The sequence below is a fragment of the Salmo salar genome, chromosome ssa12, assembly GCF_905237065.1.
Source record: "Salmo salar chromosome ssa12, Ssal_v3.1, whole genome shotgun sequence".
NCBI lineage: Eukaryota > Metazoa > Chordata > Actinopteri > Salmoniformes > Salmonidae > Salmo > Salmo salar.
This window is the reverse complement of record NC_059453.1, coordinates 52,492,576-52,517,308: the sequence shown is the minus strand read 5'-3', so window position 1 is coordinate 52,517,308 and position 24,733 is coordinate 52,492,576. Positions and strand designations below refer to the sequence as shown.

At 42.1% G+C, this 24,733-nt stretch overlaps 2 protein-coding genes across 2 annotated transcripts; one reads left to right on the top strand and one right to left on the bottom strand.

Moving 5' to 3' along the window:
- The first annotated feature begins 255 nt into the window (after positions 1-255).
- On the top strand, positions 256-11,822 carry LOC106565157 (caspase recruitment domain-containing protein 19). The gene is made up of 6 exons (XM_014131964.2): positions 256-360; positions 9,630-9,769; positions 10,181-10,337; positions 10,515-10,580; positions 10,712-10,777; positions 11,191-11,822. The coding sequence occupies exons 1-6, from the start codon at positions 303-305 to the stop codon at positions 11,298-11,300; spliced, it is 597 nt and encodes a 198-aa protein (XP_013987439.1). The 5' UTR covers positions 256-302; the 3' UTR covers positions 11,301-11,822.
- Positions 11,823-13,097: 1,275 nt separating this feature from the next.
- On the bottom strand, positions 13,098-23,978 carry LOC106565158 (ninjurin-1). Its single transcript, XM_014131965.2, has 3 exons — positions 23,718-23,978; positions 16,325-16,568; positions 13,098-15,050 (listed from the first exon to the last, which is right to left on the bottom strand). Exons 1-3 carry the CDS (start codon positions 23,760-23,762, stop codon positions 14,908-14,910), a joined length of 432 nt encoding a protein of 143 aa, XP_013987440.1. The 5' UTR covers positions 23,763-23,978; the 3' UTR covers positions 13,098-14,907.
- Positions 23,979-24,733: the final 755 nt, after the last annotated feature.

Here is a 24,733-nt window from a genome sequence, read left to right as displayed (position 1 = left end):
AACATGCATTCGTCAACAACAAAAATTTGGCCATAATAGCATAGGCCTAAAATTAGTCAAATTGGGAAATTGAGGCCTACTGTAAATCAAACGAGATCAAATTATAACAAATTCCTTTAGTAAAACTTTTTTAATAGATAATATGGATGTTAATTCAACGTTCAATAAAATAAATGACATCTTGATATTGTAGGCTACTTCATAGTTACTATCCAATGTACTGCTGTCGGTCTAAAATAAGACACAGTGTATCAGGCATTTCCGGGAAAGTTCTAGCCACTCCCTGCAGTGCTGTCGTGTTAATGGTCTCGAGGAGGGAGGGGCCACTCAAAGGAAAGAAGGGACTCCACACAATGGGAGGTTTGTAGGCGACTTCTTAAACTATAGTACTACTGTGTTTCTTGTTTGTTTTGCCATGGGTATGTGGGTTTTGTCATTTACACATACCCACATATTGTCGCTGCGCTTGAACAATTTAAGAACCCCGTCTGTCTTTTCGATAGTTTTGGGTGGCTATGGTGGCACATGGCACTTTCAACTTCTGTTTTCTGTCGGGCTAACAGCGCTTGATTGCCTAACCTTTTGCAAAGTGTAGTGTTCCCGACAGCTACGTCTATTTCTAGCAACATAGTTTCCGATGTAGGCTACACCTCGTGTCCGCCTTTGACCTAATGTAACACGACATCACCAGTTGTTGTATTCTACTACCCTTTGCCACATTGTAACACATCCCATATACTGTAAGCCAATGACACTGAAAGCGAGAGAAGTTTTGGCCAGATACTTTACTAGCAATTACGCAGGCAGACTGAGCTGAATTCAACAAATTGTCTGAAGAGACAATTGTATAGCTACTGACACATTTGTATCTTTTTCGGTAGTCTGTTTCCGTTAACTTGTCCAGTGATTTGTTTTGCTGTCGACATTTAGAAAGTTCGTATAGAAAATAGATGCGACAATTGCCAGCTAGAGTGCGTTGCCATTTAACCATCTCGTGTCGATAAAACATCTGGACGTCATGACGTCACACCTACCGTTTATAATATTTCCATAAAACCCAGTGTCGAATAAAAATGTAGTGGTTGAAGTGTTTACTTTACCCATTTAGGGAAATTGCAAATTAATAAATTGGCGACAGCCTATATGCCCTCCATTTATCTTTTTTTCATGTCTCGGAGCCAGCGAAAACCACCACTAATAGAATGCAATCATTTACAAATATTTTCCATATACTAATAATTATCATGTGCCAACGTATCACCGCGGTTCATGCCATGGTGAAACTTGCACTACTGTAGATCTGAAATAATTGGACACGGTGAAACCTGCCAGCCAAGCAGAAAAGCAAGGGGAAGCAATTCCGGTATTCTTGGAAGTCAGGACAATCCTTGTCCTGCAAAGAAACATACATTTTATGGTTGAAAAATACTATGTTGCAAGTAGCAGACTACCTTAAACGATTCGGCAATAATAATTTATTCGAAAAACACCTTTCCATCATAATTTTTCGCAATAAAGGAAGTTCGACAAAAGAAACATCTGGCCCTGTCAAACGATTAAAAATGTCGTCGATCTTTAGAAAATGTCTCCTATATCTGCCGTTTCCATGACACATTTTTCTTGCAACATTGCTTTTGTCGAATAAACCTGGGTCAATGGAAACCTGCCAAGTGTAGCTATGGTATTGTGTTTAGATTGAAGAAAGAAAAAAAAGTACACCTTTTTGAATAAGGCTGTAACGTAACAAAATGTGGGAAAAGTCGAGGGGTCTGAATTCTTTCCGAATGCACTGTATTCTATAAGATAGCTTCCAAAATAGAATACGGTTTTCTATTGGATTCTAATACGATATTTGTATTGGAATCCAAAAGGATTTTTTTTTACTACCGCAACCACAGAGGAGCTTGCTCTCCCTGCCTGTCATTACTTCACGATCAGAGCCGCTTGCAATGATCAGCTAGGAGGAAATCAGATTTTCAACATTTTGATGCCTTATAATTATATAAAATATATGCAACGATTTTTTCCATCAAAGGGTTTCTGTGACAATGCACCACACAACCGATAAGCAAAACATACTAACATGGTTTGCGTTTTCAACACCACAATATATCGACTATGTCAATCTCGACAAACAGAAAACGCATCCCTCCCTACCTTGTAGGCATACCCAGTATCGAAGGCTTGGCTTGACAATCTCTGAATGTCATTAAACTTCTTGGTGTATTCTAACAGATGTCTCATTCCATTAATCGAATTGCCTTTGCACCGTTTGGATTGATTGATTTTTATTTGTCAGTAAAAAAAAAAACATATATACACAAATAATTATAAATGAGACCGGGATTTCACAACAGAGTCGGGACTTATTTCCCATGTGGTCCCTACATTTGCTGCAGCATATACAGTAATATAACTACTGAATGCACGTCTAATTTATGTCCACCTGGCTTTCGGGGGTCACCTTATGTTTTTCTGTTGTGCGTAGTGTGGGTAGCCTATATCTTAGGCTATGTATTGGATAACCGCACAACCAGTATTTGTGTTTCCATCAAATTGACTTGTTGCAGATAAAAGTCTACGTAAATATGTAGTGCACATAAAAAATACATTTTTTGGGGGGGTTAAATTCCCATGTACCGAGTAAAAAATACAAGTTAAATGAGATTCCATCGCATTTTCAACTCCAGGTGTACTGGTGGTTTTGTCACAATGTTGCGTGGTTATAGAGAATGTGGCCACTGGTATTGGCACGTGCGCTGATGAGATTATTATGGACAAAAGTGCGAGATTATTTGTTTTTGTCAAATGGCAGCCAAGCATTGATCATCATGTCACCAGAATAAGACCCTTTTGATATTTATTGAAAGGAGAATCAACCTCATCACTGTGGACTTTCACTACCCTGTGAAGTGCATCATCATTTATTTCGTTTCCTAATAAACTGCATGCTTTCCCGTGATGTGGTGCCATTTTTTTATTAGACAATTTACTCTCATAAAAAGGTTGGAAACCTGTTTAATGTCAAGCCATTTTGAGGCTGCTGGAATTCTATTTGGACGGACGTGGGCACGCCTACACGAGACTTTTGAAGTAGTCTGGTAATATTACAACATTTTGACTGGTTGTGTTTATGCCACATATAAAACGTAATACATAAATAAAAAAAAAAAAAAAGCTAAATTAGAACTATTTTGGCGTTTAGATTGGAGAAGCTGCAGAGCGTGTGTTAAGCTTTTTACTGGGCCTTTCTAGACCTTATAAACTGTTGAGAGTAGACCGCAACTGATCCAAATCGAAGGAAACATTCAAATCATAGGTGCTTTTGCACCATTATTCAAGTGACATTTTCACTGTAGGCTAGAATGTTGTACTCACTTGAAAACACTGACGCAATTATTCCTTGCATTGTGCTGTTGTAGGCTAGTATAGGTAGCATAATTCCATTGTCCCGAAACAAGATCAATAGTGGAGATTTTTGAGCTGTGTCTCATGTCTTCACTGTTCTTTTTAGATGAGCCATTATGCACCTTGCCGCTCCGCTGCCTATCAGCTTCTCCTATTTGTTCTTGTCGATTCATATTTAAAATGTATGCAGCCTTGGATGTTTTTATGTGTGGTATACTTGCTAGATCTGGACAAACGATCCACCTACCACTGTCACTATGGTATAGTAAAAGTTAGCACACGGAAAATCGTAGTGCACAAGGGAAGTACCAAAACACCTTGATATAGGAGAGGTGCATGCAAGCGGGCGAGGAAATGTGGCTAGGGTGGAATAAATTATACAGTAACACCTGCAAAAGAGTGAATGTAAAAGAGCCCCCCCCCCCCCAAAAAAAACCACAACCATCCCCAAAGCCAAGTAAATTGGGATCTGTATCTAAATCTATTGTAATTCAATCACTTTTTGACAGCGTTCTTTTTGTTTTAAACAAAACTTTTCATACATGTGTTTGCCCTTGGAAGAAGTGGTCAGAAAGTGACTTTTTGGACATCAATGCCAAAAGATAAATGTGCTCAAAGTTGTCACATTTTGCATATGCCTATCCCAAAATACATGAGATATCCATGTCTTCATCACTGGAAAATATAAACGTTTGAGTTAGATATAATTTCAAAGGTTACAAACAATGCTGTCAAACTATTTTATTGTTTTTTGAGAAAAAATGTTTTTTTAATAAAAATTGTCTTAAATCTTGAACGTCAATTATCCAAAAACGCGTAAACTCCGATTTTAATATGCGCATATGTTGTAGCTTAGACCCTATTTCACATCATCTGAGGTTTCTGTGTTGTGCTCGCCATCGGTTGAGACACAACGTGCTCTTGAATACAGCGTGGGTGTCATTTCAATCATAGAAATGGATTCAGACCCTATCCCTTCAGACCACTGCAATTTAGCTGGTACACACACCACTGACATTTTAAGTTGAATTGAAATGGTATCTAATTCATAATACCACAAAGATGACTGCTGGCCCACCCACCATCGCATCATGTCCATTCTATTATATCTATTTGTATGATTTCAAAAGGTTTCCTTTGGAGGATTGACAGTATAATTTAAAACAACAGATATTCCCATTTAAGTCAATATTCTCTGATGTGTGGACCTCCAACTATCTTTTTGGTAGACATTTTTATTTTAGTACATTTATCAGCCAAAACATGACACCCACGCTATATTCAAGAGCATGTTCTGTCTCAACCGATGGCGAGCACAACACAATAACTTTAGATAACTAAACTAGGGACTAAGCTACAACATATGCATATATGAAGAAAAAAATAGGACTTCATGCATTTTTTTGATAATTGACAAAGGACAAAAAACAAACGTCATTATTATATACATAAAAACATCTCCAGAAATGATGAAATAGTTTGACAACCCTGTTTTCAAGCTTTTAAATAATATCAATCTCAACCGTTCATATTTTCCAGTGTCTCATGGTATGGTGGGGTATCCAAAATGTGTAAACTTTGAATACTATCTCTTGAATGATTTGGCATTCAGGTCCAACAGTCACTTCGAGTATTTCTACAATGGGCAAATACACTACATGGCCAAAAGTATGTGGACACATGCTTGTCGAACATCTCATTCCAAAATCATTGGCATTAATATGGAGTTGGTCCCCCCTTTGATGTTATAACAGCCTCCGCTCTTCCAGGAAGGCTTTCCACTAAATGTTGGAACATTGGTGTCGGGACTTGCTTCTATTCAGCCACGAGCATTAGTGAGGTCGGGCACAGATGTTGGGCCTGGCTCGCAGTTGGCATTCCAATTCATCCATTACATTACATTACATTTACATTACATTACATTTAAGTCATTTAGCAGATGCTCTTATCCAGAGCGACTTACAAATTGGTGCATTCACCTTATGATATCCAGTGGAACAACCACTTTACAATAGTGCATCTAAATCTTTTAAGGGGGGGGGGGTTAGAAGGATTACTTTATCCTATCCTAGGTATTCCTTAAAGAGGTGGGGTTTCAGGTGTCTCCGGAAGGTGGTGATTGACTCCGCTGTCCTGGCGTCGTGAGGGAGCTTGTTCCACCATTGGGGTGCCAGAGCAGTGAACAGTTTTGACTGGGCTGAGCGGGAACTGTTCTTCCTCAGAGGTAGGGGGGCCAGCAGGCCAGAGGTGGATGAACGCAGTGCCCTTGTTTGGGTGTAGGGCCTGATCAGAGCCTGAAGGTATGGAGGTGCCGTTCCCTTCACAGCTCCGTAGGCAATCACCATGGTCTTGTAGCGGATGCGAGCTTCAACTGGAAGCCAGTGGAGAGAGCGGAGGAGCGGGGTGACGTGAGAGAACTTGGGAAGGTTGAATACCAGACGGGCTGCGGCGTTCTGGATGAGTTGTAGGGGTTTAATGGCACAGGCAGGGAGCCCAGCCAACAGCGAGTTGCAGTAATCCAGACGGGAGATGACAAGTGCCTGGATTAGGACCTGCGCCGCTTCCTGTGTGAGGCAGGGTTGTACTCTGCGAATGTTGTAGAGCATGAACCTACAGGATCGGGTCACCGCCTTGATGTTAGTGGAGAACGACAGGGTGTTGACCAGGATCACGCCAAGGTTCTTAGCACTCTGGGAGGAGGACACAAGGGAGTTGTCAACCGTGATGGCGAGATCATGGAACGGGCAATCCTTCCCCGGGAGGAAGAGCAGCTCCGTCTTGCCGAGGTTCAGCTTGAGGTGGTGATCCGTCATCCACACTGATATGTCTGACAGACATGCAGAGATGCGATTCGCCGCCTGGTTATCAGAAGGGGGAAAGGAGAAGATTAATTGTGTGTCGTCTGCATAGCAATGATAGGAGAGACCATGTGAGGATATGACAGAGCCAAGTGACTTGGTGTATAGCGAGAATATGAGAGGGCCTAGAACAGAGCCCTGGGGGACACCAGTGGTGAGAGCGCATGGTGCGGAGACAGATTCTCGCCATGCCACCTGGTAGGAGCGACCTGTCAGGTAGGACGCAATCCAAGCGTGGGCCGCGCCGGAGATGCCCAACTCGGAGAGGGTGGAGAGGAGGATCTGATGGTTCACAGTATCAAAGGCAGCAGATAGGTCTAGAAGGATGAGAGCAGAGGAGAGAGAGTTAGCTTTAGCAGTGCGGAGAGCCTCCGTGACACAGAGAAGAGCAGTCTCAGTTGAATGCCCAGTCTTGAAACCTGACTGATTAGGATCAAGAAGGTCATTCTGAGAGAGATAGCAGGAGAGCTGGCCAAGGACGGCACGTTCAAGAGTTTTGGAGAGAAAAGAAAGAAGGGATACTGGTCTGTAGTTGTTGACATCGGAGGGATCCAGTGTAGGTTTTTTCAGAAGGGGTGCAACTCTCGCTCTCTTGAAGACGGAAGGGACGTAGCCAGCGGTCAAGGATGAGTTGATGAGCGAGGTGAGGTAGGGGAGAAGGTCTCCTGAAATGGTCTGGAGAAGAGAGGAGGGGATAGGGTCAAGTGGGCAGGTTGTTGGGCGGCCGGCCGTCACAAGACGCGAGATTTCATCTGGAGAGAGAGGGGAGAAAGAGGTCAAAGCACAGGGTAGGGCATTGTGAGCAGGACCAGCGGTGTCGTTTGACTTAGCAAACGAGGATCGGATATCGTCAACCTTCTTTTCAAAATGGTTGACGAAGTCATCCGCAGAGAGGGAGGGGGGGAGGGGGAGGAGGATTCAGGAGGGAGGAGAAGGTAGCAAAGAGCTTCCTAGGGTTAGAGGCAGATGCTTGGAATTTAGAGTGGTAGAAAGTGGCTTTAGCAGCAGAGACAGAAGAGGAGAATGTAGAGATGAGGGAGTGAAAGGATGCCAGGTCCGCAGGGAGGCGAGTTTTCCTCCATTTCCGCTCGGCTGCCCGGAGCCCTGTTCTGTGAGCTCGTAGTGAGTCGTCGAGCCACGGAGCAGGAGGGGAGGACCGAGCCGGCCTGGAGGATAGGGGACAGAGAAAATCAAAGGATGCAGAAAGGGAGGAGAGGAGGCAGAATCAGGAGATAGGTTGGAGAAGGTTTGAGTAGAGGGAAGAGATGATAGGATGGAAGAGGAGAGAGTAGCGGGAGAGAGAGAGCGAAGGTTGGGACGGCGCAATACCATTCGAGTAGGGGCAGAGTGAGAAGTGTTGGATGAGAGCAAGAGGGAAAAGGATACAAGGTAGTGGTCGGAGTGGTCATCCCAAAGGTGTCCGACGGGGTTGAGGTCAGGGCTCTGTGCAAGCCAGTCAAGTTGTTCCACACCGATCTCAACAAACCATTTCTGTAGGGACCTCGCTTTGTGCACAAATCAAATCAAATGTATTTATATAGCCCTTCTTACATCAGCTGATATCTCAAAGTGCTGTACAGAAACCCAGCCTAAAACCTCAAACAGCAAGCAATGCAGGTGTAGAAGCACGGTGGCTAGGAAAAACTCCCTAGAAAGGCCAAAACCTAGGAAGAAACCTAGAGAGGAACCAGGCTATGAGGGGTGGCCAGTCCTCTTCTGGTCACCAATGCCAGTCCTGCACAGGGGGCATTGTCATGCTGAAACAGGAAAGGGCCTTCCTGAAACTGTTGCCTCAAAGTTGGAAGCACAGAATTGTCTAGAATGTCATTGTATGCTGTAGCATTAAGATTTCCCTTCACTGGAACTAAGGGGCCTAGAACGAACCATGAAAAACAGCCCCAGACCATTATTCCTCCTCCACCAAACTTTATAGTTGGCACTATGCATTCATGCAGGTAGCGTTCTTCTTGCATCCACCAAACCCCGATTCGTCCATCGAACTGCTTCCACTGCTCCAGAGTGCAATGGCGGCGAGCTTTATACCACTTCAGCCAATGCTTGGCATTGCGCATGGTGATCTTAGGCTTGTGTGCGGCTGTTCGGCCATGGAAACCCATTTCATGAAGCTCACGACCAACAGTTACTGTGCTGACATTGCTTCCAGGGGCAGTTTGGAACTCGGTAGTGAGTGTTGCAACCGAGGACAGATGATTTTTACGCGCTACATGCTTCAGTACTCAGCGGTCCCATTCTGTGAGCTTGTGTTGCCTACCACTTCGCGGCTGAACCGTTATTGCTCCTAGACTTTTCCACATCACAATAACAGCACTTATAGTTTACTGGGGCAGCTCTAGCAGGTCAGAAGTTTGACAAACTGACTTGTTGGAAAGGTGGCATCCTATGACGGTGCCACATTGAAAGTCACTGAGCTCTTCGGAACGGGTCATTCTACTGCCAATGTTTGTCTATGGAGATGGCATGGCTGTGTGCTCGATTTTATACACCTGTCGGCAAGTATTCAAATCGAAAGGGTGCTGTCGAAAAGTGATTGAATTCAAATGGATTTACCCTACAGCTTAGTTTATGCAAACGCTGCCATATACATGTCTGTCAAGTTGCCGGTGGTTCTACAAAAATGAGAGAGAATTCAGAATAATGTTTATAAAATCCATGTTTTGTATCGAGTGAGATGTCTCTTGCATGTGTGTAGATCTTTGTTTTCGTCGCAAAGTGTGACGCGCTGTCATGTACTTCTACAAGTGGCCACGGCTGCGTCGCATAGAACCGACCAGTTCCTGCAAAGACGCTGGGAAATGCTAGATGTGCAGCAGTTAAGATGGCAAGGAACCTCCTCAGGATGTACAAAACATGGATTTAATGAATATCTTTCTGAGTTTTCTGTGGTTTTTGTAGAAACCACCTGCAACATAGTTATCACATCTCGCGTAACTGTAGCTACACTGGCTCCTGAGCACTTCGGTAGCCTATATTTGCCTCTTCAGACAATTTGTTGAATTCATTTCTAGCAATCGGTAGGTGGTGCCAGTGAAGCATCATGCGTATGTATCTCACCCTAGAGAGTTAGTACATGCACTTGGCTATTTTAGGACAAACGATGTCCCTGACGAGCAATGTTGAGGTTGACCTCCTGGCATAGCTTACCTATTCTTTAAAAACTTTCAAATTCTGCTGTAAATGTAAAACCCTGTTTTGAGATTTCGCTTCCCTCGTTTGTTTGTTGATATATCCTCATTATCAGAAAGTGAATCCTTCCTTATCCTGGACCTAATATGAAGAACTGTGTTCGGTGTTAATCAATTACCGTTTGAATCATGTTGTGATTCATTCCCACGTGCCTGTCAGACAGTTTCCATGACCAGCTATTGGAGGACAGTCGGTTCCTCAGGACAGACCGTCGACTGGACACTGAACTAGTGGATAAGCTCATCCTGCAGCTCAACAGGATCTACCCACAGATCCTCACAGACAAGGAGGCCACCAAAGTGAGTAACTTCCTCCTGGACAAATTAGTTTGAACCAAGGTCATTTGTAACTTTCACACGCAGAGCTCTTTGCTCTAAGAGATGTGTCCTACTGAAATGTAGCGAATGACTGCTTGTTCAGGCAGCTGTGGTTTCAAGCAGCACTTTGTTACATCTACAGTATTTTAACTCGATCTAAGCATCCGTTCCATTTCCAGACCACTTGAACATGAATTTAGTTCCAGAACGTGCAGTTAGTCAATTAGTAGCCCCTCGTGGCCGACTGTAACAAAAAAAATCTAATTGAGTAACAGGCTAGCGTGTACAGGACGTTCGTTTCTGGTTTCCGAAGGTAATCACTTAGATTCAGAGAGAGAGAGAGAGGTATTCTACACACACATCTGGAATTCTGAATATGACATGATGATCCAGTTTAGGGACCTTGATGTGCCCACCTGCGTCCGACTGGCCGAGCTCCTGGCTCACCTGCAGGGGAAAGGTGAAGAGGCCTGCCGGGAGTTCTACCGGGCGCTTCACCTGCATGTGGAAGAGGTGTACTTCAGCCTACCAACACGCCTCCGCCTCAGAGGTTAGTCCCTCCGCCCCGACACTCAGTCTCTGGAGAGCTGAGATTTGCTCTCATTATTATTCACGTGAAAATGTTCAAGTATTTTTTTTTTGTACACTACCGATGGCATATTTGCATCTAAAAACCTGCATACATGTATTCACCAAAATCACTGACATTTTGTAATCCCTTTCCCAGATTCTGTAGACCCGTTCACGATTACAGCTTCACCCACCCAGCCGAGATATGTGCTGAACGACCGAGGTAAGCATACACACAGAAAGCTGAAACTCTGTCACACATACAAACACACGTACTGTAGACACACATGCCTTTTACGGTACATACCTTTCTTTCTCACAAACAGTCTCCTCTTCTCTCTCCTCTGTCTCTAGGTCCTCTGTTCTTCCTCGGTTGTTTCGGTGTTGCGGTGGGGATGGCTCTACTGTATTACTATGGCGGTGAGTACAATACGTCCCTTCCATGTTTTCTTTCTTTCCCCACAGAAAAAAACAGAAGTCATTATGTCGTATGGCTCCTAAACGGATTATTTTGAAACCAAGCTAAGCTTAACATTGCATCTTCATGTTGTGCCACAAATCAAACTCCACATCAAACTTGATTTAAAGGGTATTTAAAATCGCAACCCACTTAGAAGTATAACAAACAAGAAGCGGTGAACGGGATGAATAAACGACACATAAAACCTCCATGGTGTCTGCCCCTCTTACTTGACTGGGCAAGCTATTCTGTAACGCACAGACCAAATCATGTACACCTATTCTGTTTCCATTAGGTTGAAGTTGTCAGTGTTATCATGCTTAGTAGTTAGGGAATAAAACAAAGTGTAAACCGTCCATGTGTTGTCCTACAGAGGCCAAAGTAACAGGGGGAAGCAGGGCTCTTGGCATGGCTGCTCTTGGACTGGGCCGACGAGCCAGAGAGGTTCTCATATGGCACGCTGAAGACCCCATCAGGAAGTAGTCTGTGTGTCTCCACTACCACAGCAAAACAAGCACTCCAAAGGTGTTTCCCGGACATCTATAACACACTACACAAATACCCTTTTCACATTACAATGCCAACCTGAACCAAACTGTGCTGGTTACAACAACTATGGTCGATGAGTAACTGGGCCAGTTGATTACAGCTTGGTTTGGCTCAGTTCAGTTTGTCTCAGTGGTGTGAAAAGCCAGGGGGTTACAATTTTGTACATACTGTATATAGCAGTCTTTTGGCTTTAGGAATCAGTTTTTTTGTTGTTGTTGACAATTTGTCATACAGCAACTGGTTTTCTTATGAACTTTCATTGTCTTCATAATGGTTAGATATTAGACATGCGTCTTCTCTAGTGAAAGGGACTATTAATCACACTAAAGCTCTGTTACTGAACAGCATCTTGTCAAGAGCCAGCCTCCTTCCGTTGTTGTTCTTTTGGTGGGGTTTGGACACCGTGTACAGAAACCAATGAACCAGACTTACTTTAAATAAACCTTTCCTACTGAATGTGTTGTACTACTTGCGGTATACTCAGGAGATTGACGTTAGGAAACATCAAACGGCAAAGGAGGGTATTTATAAAAGTCGGATGTTTATTTGTTTACTGAAGGAAACCAACCAAGCACTACGTTTTATTGCATTTTGATTTGTAATATCATCTCTGTTATCAGGGAGGATCTATAAATGGAAAACATGAATGTTATATAATTTGTCTTTTAATGCAGACACTCTTATCCAGAGTGACTTACAGTAGTGAGTGTATACCATTCATACTGGTCCCCCGTGGGAATCAAACCCACAACCCTGGAGTTGCAAGTGCCATGCTCTACCAACTGAGCCACACGTTGTAGCTCAGTTGGTAGAGCATGTTGTTCGTCCGGTGTTTTGTCTTAGATTAAATGTCTACCACATAATGCCTTTCAATTAGATCAATCCAGGCCCACTATGCTCGTAGCTAGATAGCCCGGCACTGGTTCAATGAATGCGTGACCTAACCATATCAGAGAGATTGCAATATGTTCACTAGAACTATCACATTATAGCGGTTGATTACACTACTTTTGAGTGACAATAGTACTTAGTTACTGTTTTTGAAAGTGTTATTTTTGTTATTATGCCCACTGGAAAGCCAATGCAAAGTACTACATTTCAGGTCTCAGCCGTGTTGTTTCACCTCAGTCTGTTTTTCTCTCACTTTTTTCTGTTATTAAGCGTTTTCAAAGTTTTCTCTAACACAGTGTGAAGCCTTTGTTCGCTAATTTGCCTTAATCTGTGCTTTGTTTGGGACAGGAAATATTGTTCATTGGGGAAGTAGATTATAACGGTTATACTGTTTTATAGTAGGGAACATTTATAATATTAGATACACATGTAACCTTCCTGATATATATTCAATGTGAGGAGAAAATCCTAACTCCCATTTAAGTCAAATGGACATCAATGCACGACTAAGTGGTTTTAGTGGAAGTTAGGATTCTCCCCAGAGTCTCTGTCTAACAAGTGCCATCATTATGATTTATATAATTGTATGACTTTTCACTATTTATTCTTTTCAAGCCTTTCTATGCGTGGACAATACAAAACAATATCTGGACAAATGGTTACTTTTCATTTACAAACTTCATTTCAGGATAGTACAGTTTTCTACTGCATACAGTGCATCAAACAACAAAGTGCATTAAAAGTGGGGCTAAAATATGATTTGGTCCTTCATTTAAAAAAAGAGAAGTCCTTCAATCATAAAAAAAGTATATTGGCAAAGCTTATGGTCTAAACAAGGCATGAAATACACACTTAGATTTTTTATTAAAAACATTTTTACGTTTAAATTGTAATGGTACATACTGTATGTTGCATAGACCTGAGATTACATATAAGGCAGCACGCAAAGTCAATGTCCGGTTGTAAAATTCCAGTAACTTAACATGAGAATTTTGGGTATAAATCCACATAATTACCAACATTTTGCAACGCTAGATCAGTGGTTCACAAACTCTTCACACCCCTCTTGTTGGCGGAGAGAACATTTTACAGGTTTAAAGCATATTTCCTGCAGTTCTATACACTCAGCTATCACATGAACACACAGAAGATATGGGAAATGTGTGGAATACAGGAAATGACCTTTAAAATGGCGGCCATGGAGGGTGATATTTTTGGGGGGCGTTTAAAAGCTAATTTCCTGCATTCTACACATTTTGCCATATCTTGTGTGTGTTCATGTGATAGCTGAGTGACTCAAACATTACAACAAGTCAATGGGCTAAAAAACACAGCAGCTGGGTCTGTACAGCTTGAGTATTTCTAGAACAAAGTTACCACGACGGCAGCTCTAAGATATGATATACTTTACTGTATGTGGACACCCCTTCAAATGAGTGCATTCGGCTGTTTGTTTGCCAGTGACCGTCTCTCTCGTCCCATTCAAATATTTGTTTTCAACAAAAAGTTCAGTAAAAGACCCATGTGATTCCATTTGATATTGCGAGGGTTGTTTTGTTTGCGCATTGCGCTGTCTATGCGTTGGTATATTGTCTATAAAAGTGGATCCTCGTGATTGTATCGCCTTTCCCTTTTAGACCACAGGCCTAATAAAATACTTCCAATGGTAGGCTAACCGCTTCTCTCACTCTCTCTCTCTCTGTGTGGTGACTTAAAGAAGAGTAAAGGTAAGGCCTCAACATCTTGCTGAATTTATATGAATTAACGTCTGTCTGAATTTCTGTCGGTGTCCATTTTGAAGGTGCTTGTTTAAGCAAGTCAGCTATGGTTTTAAAAAGAAAGCAAGTGAGGCTGAAGGAACTGTTTTCGCCGCCGGACGAGGCTCCGCTAATAGCCAGGTGTAGCGATGGTAAGGATTCACTCCATGGTGCTGAAAAGAAAGCTCTGCTGTTAGGGCCTACATCAAGCTGTCCCAACAGTTTGTGGGCACTGTTTGTCACCGTTATAATGCAATTAATGTATTTTTTTTGTGTTGTGTGGTTGCATCAAAAAACTAAAAATGGAGTTTGCCCCACCAAGATTTACATGCTAAAAATCGCCACTGAGCTGTGTGTGTATATATAAAATAACCCTGATATGTCCATATTTGTAAAGGCAATACATTAACACTATTGGTCATTTGAACAATGTATTGTTCACACAAGTGATAGCAAAATATGAAGTGTGACAGGATCGTCATGAAGACGGGTCAACCTGACTGAGATTGTGACTGGCCGTGTGTATGAAAGGCCAGTGGGAATCCTGTATAATGGATCGATCCATTTTCTTTGGTGTCACGGAGAATCTGATGGAATACTGGATCCGTGAACCTCTCTTGCTTGTAAAGTGGCAGTGATGTGCTTAGTGCAGCTATGGCATTCCGGTATAAAACATTTACTTTAAGATTCACCTATGTGTATTCTAACTCTATGTACAATACATATATTTATTAAACTTATGTAACCTGACAATTTGACACTGATTACCAAACACTTGTTTGATGGTTTCAACCAAGGGTACACGTTGGCATATGTGTGTATTGTGCATATAACACCAGTATAATGCCTGTATAACTAATAATTGATGACCGGGGAGTAAGGAGTGAGGGCGGTTAATAGTTTTGATTGGGCTTCTGGACACCAAAGGCCGTAATAAAGACGTTGACTACAACGATGATGAAGATGAGTGCTGTGGCGATGTTCTCCATAATGTTCAGCTTGTAGTGGGTGCTCTCATCGTTCAGGTTCCACTTCACTGCAGAGCAAGAGAAGAACACAAAGGTTGAGGATTAGCTTAGTGGCTCCAAGCATGTCCTCAGTTCATAGAAAGCAACCAACAGAGGGAGCTATGTCAAAAGTTGTTTCTAAGACTGGGGGCCCTGTTTGAATTCCCTAAAAGTGCATTCTTCCTCTTCCCCTTGACGTAATCACTGAGAGGTGCAGGGGGCTGCCTTAATCCACATCCACGTCTTCGGGGAGCAGTGGGTTAACTGCCTTGCTCAGGGGCAGAACAATTTTTTTTTACCTTGTCAGAGCGGGATTCGATCCAACAACCTTTCGGTTACTGTGCTCTAACCACTAGGCTTGATGCACTTTTAAATAATCAGACCAAGGCCTGGCTTTTGAACCATCAAATACCCAGTGCCGTCATATTTAACTAATCATTATTGAACCATGTGATATGAAGATACAGCATTTTACATTTCCTACACTCAGGTGAATGACTATTTAGGACATTAGTTATATGCCTCACCAGAAAGGAATGCCAATATGTTGTTGTGGGTGTTGTGAGAGTTGAAGCCCAGTTAAGCATTTTTCACATGCTGACTCAGAGCCACACCTCCTGTAACATTAGCAAATTCTGCCCGAGGACATTAAACTGAGTATTCCTCATTTGAACCAACTGACAGGAGAAATACAATGGATATACAAACACTGTCTCCTATGGTCCCATTCTTTAACTCTCCCACCCACACAATGGGAGCCCCTGGCAGGGGAAGATACAGACATTATAACCAGGTACACAGATAATAACATTTTGCTGAGAGAGCCATTCAAATATAAAGTAGGGTCAGAAACATGTAGGGAGTTTATCTGTTCTTGGAGCTGAGGAGAAACAATGGCACCATAAACTAAGTGTTTATGTCTCATCAATAGGGTCAGGTGTTTGTCAGGTCACATGGTCAGGAAAGACTCTTGGCCCCATGCCTCATCAATCTGTGGCTACGTCCCAATTATCTATCCTTCCTCCCAAAGTGTGCATTTCCCTTAACTGATTTGAAATGAAATGACTGGAACAAGAAATATGGTGGAAACTCCTTTTAGCCCATGCCTCCGCCAATCCAATGCTTTTAGATTTGTGGAAAGTATTAAATGACTTCACTCTTCAGGAGAAAGGAGATCTTATTGGGTTGCGGTCAGTATGAGGAAGAGGACTTTGCTGGTTAGAGCCAGACGGGAGTGTCTACAACTTTCTTAATTGCCTCTGAGGGGATAAATAAAGTTGAATAGAACAGAACTGAGGCCCACCAATGAAGATGAGCAGGATGCCCACGGTGATCTGCAGGATGAGGGATATGGAGATGAAGGTGATGAGGGGGGTGTAGAAGGTGAAGTCTGGACCCTGCTCCAGGACGGCCTTCAGCTGGGAGGCGTTGGCCATGAGTAACGCCACGTCCAGCATGCTCTCTGCTGCGCTCTTCTTATTAGCATACCGGTTCATGTTTATAGGCTGGTCTGCTTGCCTCCGATTCCAGCTGCCTTGACGCGGCTCCTGGACATAGAGAGACTTAACGTCAGTACAACATAGATATACAGAGATTTAACACGGGCACATCACTGTTAGGACTTAGTAGAAAGCTAGATTATTTAACTGGCAAACATGGCATTTAACTGATTTAACATGCATATAGCCATGCTATTACCTGGTACTCACTGTACATAGCCATGTTATTACCTGGTACTCCCTGTATATAGCCATGTTATTACCTGGTACTCCCTGTATATAGCCATGCTATTACCTGGTACTCACTGTACATAGCCATGTTATTGCCTGGTACTCCCTGTATATAGCCATGTTATTACCTGGTACTCCCTGTATATAGCCATGTTATTACCTGGTACTACCTGTACATAGCCATGTTATTGCCTGGTACTCCCTGTACATAGCCATGTTATTACCTAGTACTCCCTGTATATAGCCATGTTATTACCTAGTACTCCCTGTATATAGCCATGTTATTACCTAGTACTCCCTGTATATAGCCATGTTATTGCCTGGTACTCCCTGTATATAGCCATGTTCTTTTTACTCTTATTGGTATTCTTTATTCACTGTGTATTTAATCCTTGTGTCACTTTCTATTTTTTACCAAACAATTCTTATCCTTAACTCTGCATTGTTGGAAAAGGACTAGTGAGTAAACATTTCACTGTTAATCTACACCTGTTGTTTACGAAGCATGTGACAAATGACATTTGTTTTGATGGGGAAATTCTAGTGATTTCTGCAGTTACTCTGCTGTGGTTTGTGGGAAATGATAGTGTGGGACTTTTAACAGGAAGTGTGACCATGCACATGTTTCTCACCCATCTACACACAATACCCCATAATGACCAAGTGAAATAATTTTTAGCGGGAGGGGATTTCTGGGGATTTCTACAGGGACTGCTGTTCATTTGTGGGAAATGGCCATTGTTCCGGCTCACTGTGCACAGATAACTGCTAGAAAGGACAAGAGGTCTAGTGCCATGATTCCTCTGTCATTTCCTCCCAACCAGGGTGTTGCTACTGTAACTGTCAACCAAGAGGAAGTTGGATAATATGAATGTAGAAAGCAGAGAGGTGTGTTATTGTGTCTTAAGTGATGCGGAAGCATGTTTTGTGTGTGTGTACTGAACATGTACTACTTGAGTGTATTGTAGAGCAGTAGTGAATACTGTTCAGTAACAGTCCATTCATTGTAAAAGTTAATTGTATTTAGGAACTGTAATTGTCCTATAATCAATAGCATGATAATGACTAATGTCAGAATATAGCAATGTTATCAAATGAGGAGGACTGAGGAACACTTCTCCTAAACTATGTGCTACTATGCTATGGTAATAACATTGTGTAGTACAGCAGTGAGGAGAGGAGAGAAGCAAGGTCGGTCTAATGAGTGCCACTCATGACTCATGCTTACAAACAGAGTAAACCCCAGGAATCCATTACAGCAGAACTGATGTCATGCTGTCTGCCTCAGTGGTCAAACACATGACAGTGTCTATATATCTTGTCCTGTCTCAGCTTTCAGAAAGTTTGCAAGTATTTCAAGTAGTTCAGAATGTCCGCTCCAGCTGTGAGCCAGGTTACTCAGCTTTACATTGCTTTACTTTCTCCACTAATTCAGAAAGGCATAGGCATGACTGTACGGTGATGTAATTACATTGTTACGTCATTGGAAAAGTGGGCCCCTAACCCAAACATTACCCAGGTTTTTGTGTGGGTTAAAGGACAGAGTTTTTTTGGGGGGGGGTGAAGTACAGTCTGGCAGTCCAACAGCCAACAAGGAGTGCTTTGTGCCCAATTTGACAGTGTAAAACAGAGAAGCCCACATCCACATGCCTCTTGCCACCTCTGAAAACACACAAAGCCCACAGAGGGAAAAAGTCTCCTTGTGACCAAGGCTAGCGATGACTGGACAGTTGGTTATCTCTGAGAAGCAGCCTGCTTTCCCTCACTGCCTTATAACCCTCAAATTCCTGCACTCGTCTTTCTTTCTTTTGTTCATTCCATTCTCTCTATTATTCCCTTTCTACGGCCCTGTTTTGTGTGTGCCATTTTCCTCACTTGATCTTGTTGCCCATTTTTCCTGCATGCCCTTCCCGATCATGAGGGCTAGTTTCACATACCGCCGTGTTCATGGCGTTCTAGAAATAGGACTACTGAAAAGGGTGAACTTCCTCAAATTCCGTTTCTCGTAGTCCATTACCTCCCCTTGTCTTCCTTCTTTGTTCTCCGTTTGGTCTGGTTATCTGTCCCACTCCCTCTCTCTCTCGGGCTGAGGAGGGACTCGCCTCTACCACTGATGTTCAGAGTGTTATAACGCGCTGAGATACAGTACATGTCACGTAATTCCCTGTGACGGCAGACACCCTTCTTCTGCGGGATTGTTGAGTAACAGATGGATCATTGTAGGTCTGAACAGACACTGCTAACTAGTCAGTGTTGTTACTCATGTAGAGATGGGAGTTCCTTTCAGCTCTTCTATTGACTTTTTCTTCTCTGCCTCTGCCCTTGTTCATACGCCGGTAGTACATCCACTGAACAACTGTTGTTGTTTGACTGTGAGCTTCACGTGGGCTCTTTTCATGTTGCTTTTCACTGAACAATTAGACTCGCCAATGAGTTTAAGCCACAGGTTTAAGATCAACACTGACGGGTTAAAAAAAACAACAAAGCGTGACGATCACACAGTTTTCAATTGAGTTCAGTCAGGACCTTTCGGAGTAACCTAGTCATCATTTCCAGAATACCCGGCCATGATGTCACTTTGCTCACAGAGCAGAGCGGCCTCAGACTGTACACCTCCTTCATGTTGCTCATAGCACTGTTTCAGCCACTATGTTTTAGATGAGGTGTGAAATTGCCCTAGGTCATAAACAATATTGTGCTTCCCTATTTCTGGACTGTCTGAAATAGGCCTGGACAATGTCTAGCAAATGGTTTTGAAAGCTATCTGACAGACAGGACACTGTGTTTTCTGATGGTGCCAAGTCTAGTTTCCTCAATATTATAAAAGGGGTACCGCTGAGGTTGGTATTGGGACCTGTTCTCTTTACTATTTATGTAAATAATATTAGTCTATGTATTAAATTGTGTAATATTCATCCGTATGCAGACAAAACGGTTACGTATGCCATAGCCTGTTCAACAGTCGGTACAATGTTGGAGCTGCAATCTGAATTTGTTGCATTACGGAAAGCCCTGGTTGATTTAAAACATACTGAATATATGTTCTCTAATTCATGGGAACATTTCTCAGGTGGGCTACATATTCACTCATTGGATGCCTCTCTTATCGAGCGGGTTCCCGCCTATAAATATCTCTGTGTTGTGGATCGATAAAGATCTAACATTTCAAAAACGTAATGATGAGCTAGTGACAAAAAAAAACTGATTTAAAGTTGGCTTTTTTATTTTATTTTATTAGATCTTGCTTCCATGAACAGAACGAAACGGGTAGTGCGGTCAACTTTCCTGCCAGTTCTTGACTATGGTGACATCGTTTACCGGACGGCAGCAGCCACCACTCTTAAACCAGTGGGGACTTGGGGAATTCTACTGCTTTCCTCCTCACATTTGACATGGTTATAACCTCTTGGTGTTGTGTAACAGAAGTTTACGCAGTGACTGAAATCTTAGGTGGTTTCCCCCTTAGTATCTGTTCACCAACACATGTTCCCTGAATAACCTCTGATTTAACTTTAAGACACACCAGTGGGAAATCATGTACTGCTGTTGGATTGATCACTGTGCTCAACAAAGTGGGTTCAATTTGAAAATCATCAAATACATTAAACAATGTTAAACATTAAATGTTTGAAACACTAATATTTTTGGTTTACTAAGTATTTGTGTTAAATCAACTCATTTTAATTATATTATCAGTAAATCCAACACATTTTTATGGCCATTATTGATTCCCTTGACTGTCTTTATATGTGTTTATTCAAACAACTTATTCAAGTTTAAAAAAATCCAAAACAGGACATTACATCTACTCAATAATATAGTGTGTAAATCTGTTGCCTTCATTTTATGTGGATTCAACACTTTTTTTTAACAGTGAACACTCTTCAGCTGTTAGACTATCATAGATAACTTCCTCTAACCGTGTTTAGGTTATAACTGAGTTATAATGCATCACAGTTTGGTTGATTTTATAAACAATTGATAAATCTCGTTATTGCCATCTTCTAGCTACCCAACATTGTTGGATCAACTCCTTGGTTGAACAGTGAAAGTGATACTTTTCCTCATTTGGGTTTTCAAACACATCAACATAATATTTGAAGGTTGGTCACTATGCTACATAAAATCGTGTGTTGTCCAAGTTGCATGCAAAAAGGAATTCCCCTGCTGTCGGTAGCCTAAGTCAGGGCAGGGCCCATGTTGTGGCTCCCGAGTGGCGCAGCGGTCTAAGGCACTGCATCTCACTGCAAGAGGCGTGGTTCAAATCCAGGCTGTATCACATCCGGCCGTGATTGGGAGCGACATCGGGTGGCGCACAATTGGCCCAGCGTCGTCCAGGTTTGGCCGGGGTAGGCCGTCATTGTAAATAAGAATTTGTTCTTAACTGACTTGCCTGGTTAAATAAAGGTTAAATATTATTTTTTTTAAATGATGGTCTCACACCTAATCCTCAACAGGTGCGCTTTGGACTAGAATGAATGAGTTTATTTGATTAGCTGTAGGCCTTGTAGTAGAAACCCTGACCTATTGACCCAAGGTTTGTGTGACAGTGGTCTTTGAAATAGGCCTAAAAAGTGATCAAGCTTTGTTTAGGGCAGGCTATGCTCTGTTGCCAAGTGTTAAAGCACCCTGCAGCCACTGATCATGTAATAAATGCTGAAATGTAATACATTGCCAATAATGTAATAAATATGCTGAATGCATAATGTAATAACATTTTTGCGTTGATTACTACATTATGTTGTGGGTAAAAGATATCCATGAATAGTGTAATAACTATATCCAATATTGTAATATTCACTGCCTTTTTCCCCCCCATGCATATCAAGTGCCATGCTTCAGTAATAGCTGACTTCACACCAAGCCACATTCCTGAACCGTAGCTTGAAACCTGACTTTAGCAAGACTTTCAAAATACACATTTGACCCCCAATACACACCCACAACCTCTGTCTGTCTGTCTGTCTGTCTGTCTGTCTGTCTGTCTGTCTGTCTGTCTGTCTGTCTGTCTGTCTGTCTGTCTGTGTCCTGTGTCTCTGTGTCCTGTGTCTGTGTCCTGTGTCTGTGTCCTGTGTCTGTGTCCTCTGTCTGTGTCCTGTGTCTGTGTCCTCTGTCTGTGTCCTCTGTCTGTGCCTCTGTCTGTCTAAATGAGGGCGAAAGAGTGTGCGCGTGCTTGTGCAAATTTTGTTGCAAACTACTACTAAAATCTCAAATGTTATGCAATGTTTTTATAGATATAACCATGCGAACAGCATCACAAAATGGTTGCCTAAAGTGGTAAGGACTTTGTTTCATGGTCCCACAAAGGTTTTGTCTAGTTCCCGGTTTGTCCCAGGGACGTTCACAATAATGTTTTTAGGACATTCATGGGACGTTGTTTCATGGTCTCCTGGAGGTTTTTTGTGTAGTTCCCGGTTTGTCCTGGGGACGTACCAGAGGGCATTTTTAGGGCGTTCACAGGATGTTTTGTCATGGTCCCCTGAAGGTTCTTGTACCCGGCTTGTTCGCTTGTGTGTTTCAAAGAGCTGTCAGTCAAGGCAGTGTAGGGGTGGCAGCGTAACCTAGTGGTTAGAGCTTTGGACTAGGAACGAAAGGTTGCAAGTTCAAATCCCCGAGCTGACAAGGTACAAATCTGTCGTTCTGCCCCTGAACAAGGCAGTTAACCCACTGTTCCTAGACCGTCATTAAAAATAAGAATTTGTTCTTAACTCACTTGCCTAGTTAAATAAAGGTAAAATAAATTTTAAAAAGCAGGGTCATGAATAATAGCTCCCAGCCCACTCAGCCTGTTCTTTCAGGCTTCCTGATTGTTAGAGATGAGAGAAAAGGTACAATATCTTAAATTTTTAGCTTTATAATAGTGAACAAATATTATGGGTGATGTTTTGGTCATTCAAAATAATTTTTTACTTGGGAAATAGGATGACTGTGCGGGACCTTTAACAGTCTTCTTTTTAACTGTGTGACTATAATATAAATCAATTTAATTAAGATAAAATATCAGAAATAAATATTAGATAATAACGGCCAGTATCATCTTATTTACTTAAATAAAAGGGAATAAATAATCTCAAACTGCAGCAGTCAAATGATTTGCGCTCAGAAGCAAGCACCAACAAGCTTCACATTGAGCGTGGGAAATGAGCTCTACAAAGTAAATAGTATTATTATTATTATTATAAAGACAGACAAATACACATGTAAAAGCTTAATTAAATAAAGGAATATTCGTGGGAATATAGCCAAGCCCGAATATACACAAGAGAAAGGAGAATGGAATATATTTGAAAAGCCATTTTTTTTAATAAATTGAAGCAGCCCCCATGTGTGAATGCTATTTTTCAAACATTTTGATATTTCTTAGTGTCTATTGTGCAAATAATGTTATTTTTTATTGGAGAAAGTAAACAAGTAGGTGGCCAGTAAGGTGCAATAAACTTTTGTGAACTATTTACAGAAAATATACATAAAGGAACAAATCAGCCTGAATATCAGGACGCGCAACTGCAATGTGTTTCGACTACTTATATGTACATTACATCTGAAACTGTTCTTTAGAGATTGCAACCCTTCTGTCCCAACGCACTGTGTGTTTAGGGATCTATCTACGTTCATTCCTCCTGGGCCTATTGATCCAGTGCTGGATGCGTACCAATGGCTGCTTTGTAAAGACATATATCCAAGCTAGAAGCCTCTGTCCCCTATGCCAGGAACATCTTTACCCACTCTGACAAACAAGCCCTTAAATCTCCAGAATGACACCGCTGTCATCCACCTAGTGGACAAGGTAGGTGCTGTTACTGTACAAGATTACACTGTCTCTAAGACTGAAGTACTCAGGCAACGAAATGATCAGACGTTCTATAAGAGACTCACTAAAAAACCCACAGAACAGTTTTTGGCTGTAATCGAACAGACTGTCACTGAGGGTATGTGCAATGGTGATCTCACCCAACAAAATCTTACCTCTGCGTCGGCATGTCCGTTCATTTCCATGTTTTCAGTCGCCATATTTGCCTCTTAACTATTGAATTTGAAATAAAGCGGGTTAAATTTCAAAAGTATTGTGGGAGTTCGTGTCGTTGTTTCGCTGCCAGTGTCCGCCAGGTCTGTCGCTGTGTGAAATAAAGACTGAGATGTGGAAGAGTGCCTAGCACCCGTCGACGAGGGGCGTCTCCACACCGGGGCTCAGGAACTGAAAGTAGATCCAGAATTGTCATGTTCTCATCTATAAGGAGATACCCTTTTCATTTGGAATGAGAAACAAGAGATTCCACAGAGTTTCACAACATAAAATATGCAATAAAGGGTTTTTATGAAATTATGTAAATTCTCGTTGATCTGATCATTTACAAGCCTCTGTTTCTAACTTTGGGTTAAGCCTGATATGTATAGCTTTTGACAAAACATCATGTCTACATCAATTGAATAGCCTAATGCTTATTTTTCGACTGTAACACCAGTGTTACACTATTGTATAGGATACAAGGGAAATTATGTTTTCATAGCACTGACTGTGAGAACGTGTGAAGCGCAGAATCAACAACAACCTCTGCATAATCTCATACTAAACAGTTGCTTTATGAAAAGGTGTTAAAGTTCACTGTGAGCCATTGTTATGTAAATGACAGCTGAAAAGTATAAGTGGCCTGGCTTTGGCCTCAAGTGAGACACGGGTACCGCCCCGAATGGAAACAGAAAGGCCTTTTAGGTAAAACACTGGGGTAAATCCTGTATAGAAATGCACCATAACTGTTTTAGAATGAGTCAGAATAATGATCAAATTTTCAGTGCTGAATGAAGGTGCCACATTGCGTACATCTTCAAAAACAACACCTCCACTACGCTGATCGTCAACACAGGGGCCCCACAAGGGTGCATGCTCAGCCCCCTCCTTACTCCCTGTTCACCCGTGACTGCATGGCCAAACAAGCCTCCAACTCAATCATCAAGTTTGCAGATGACACAGCAATAGTAGGCCT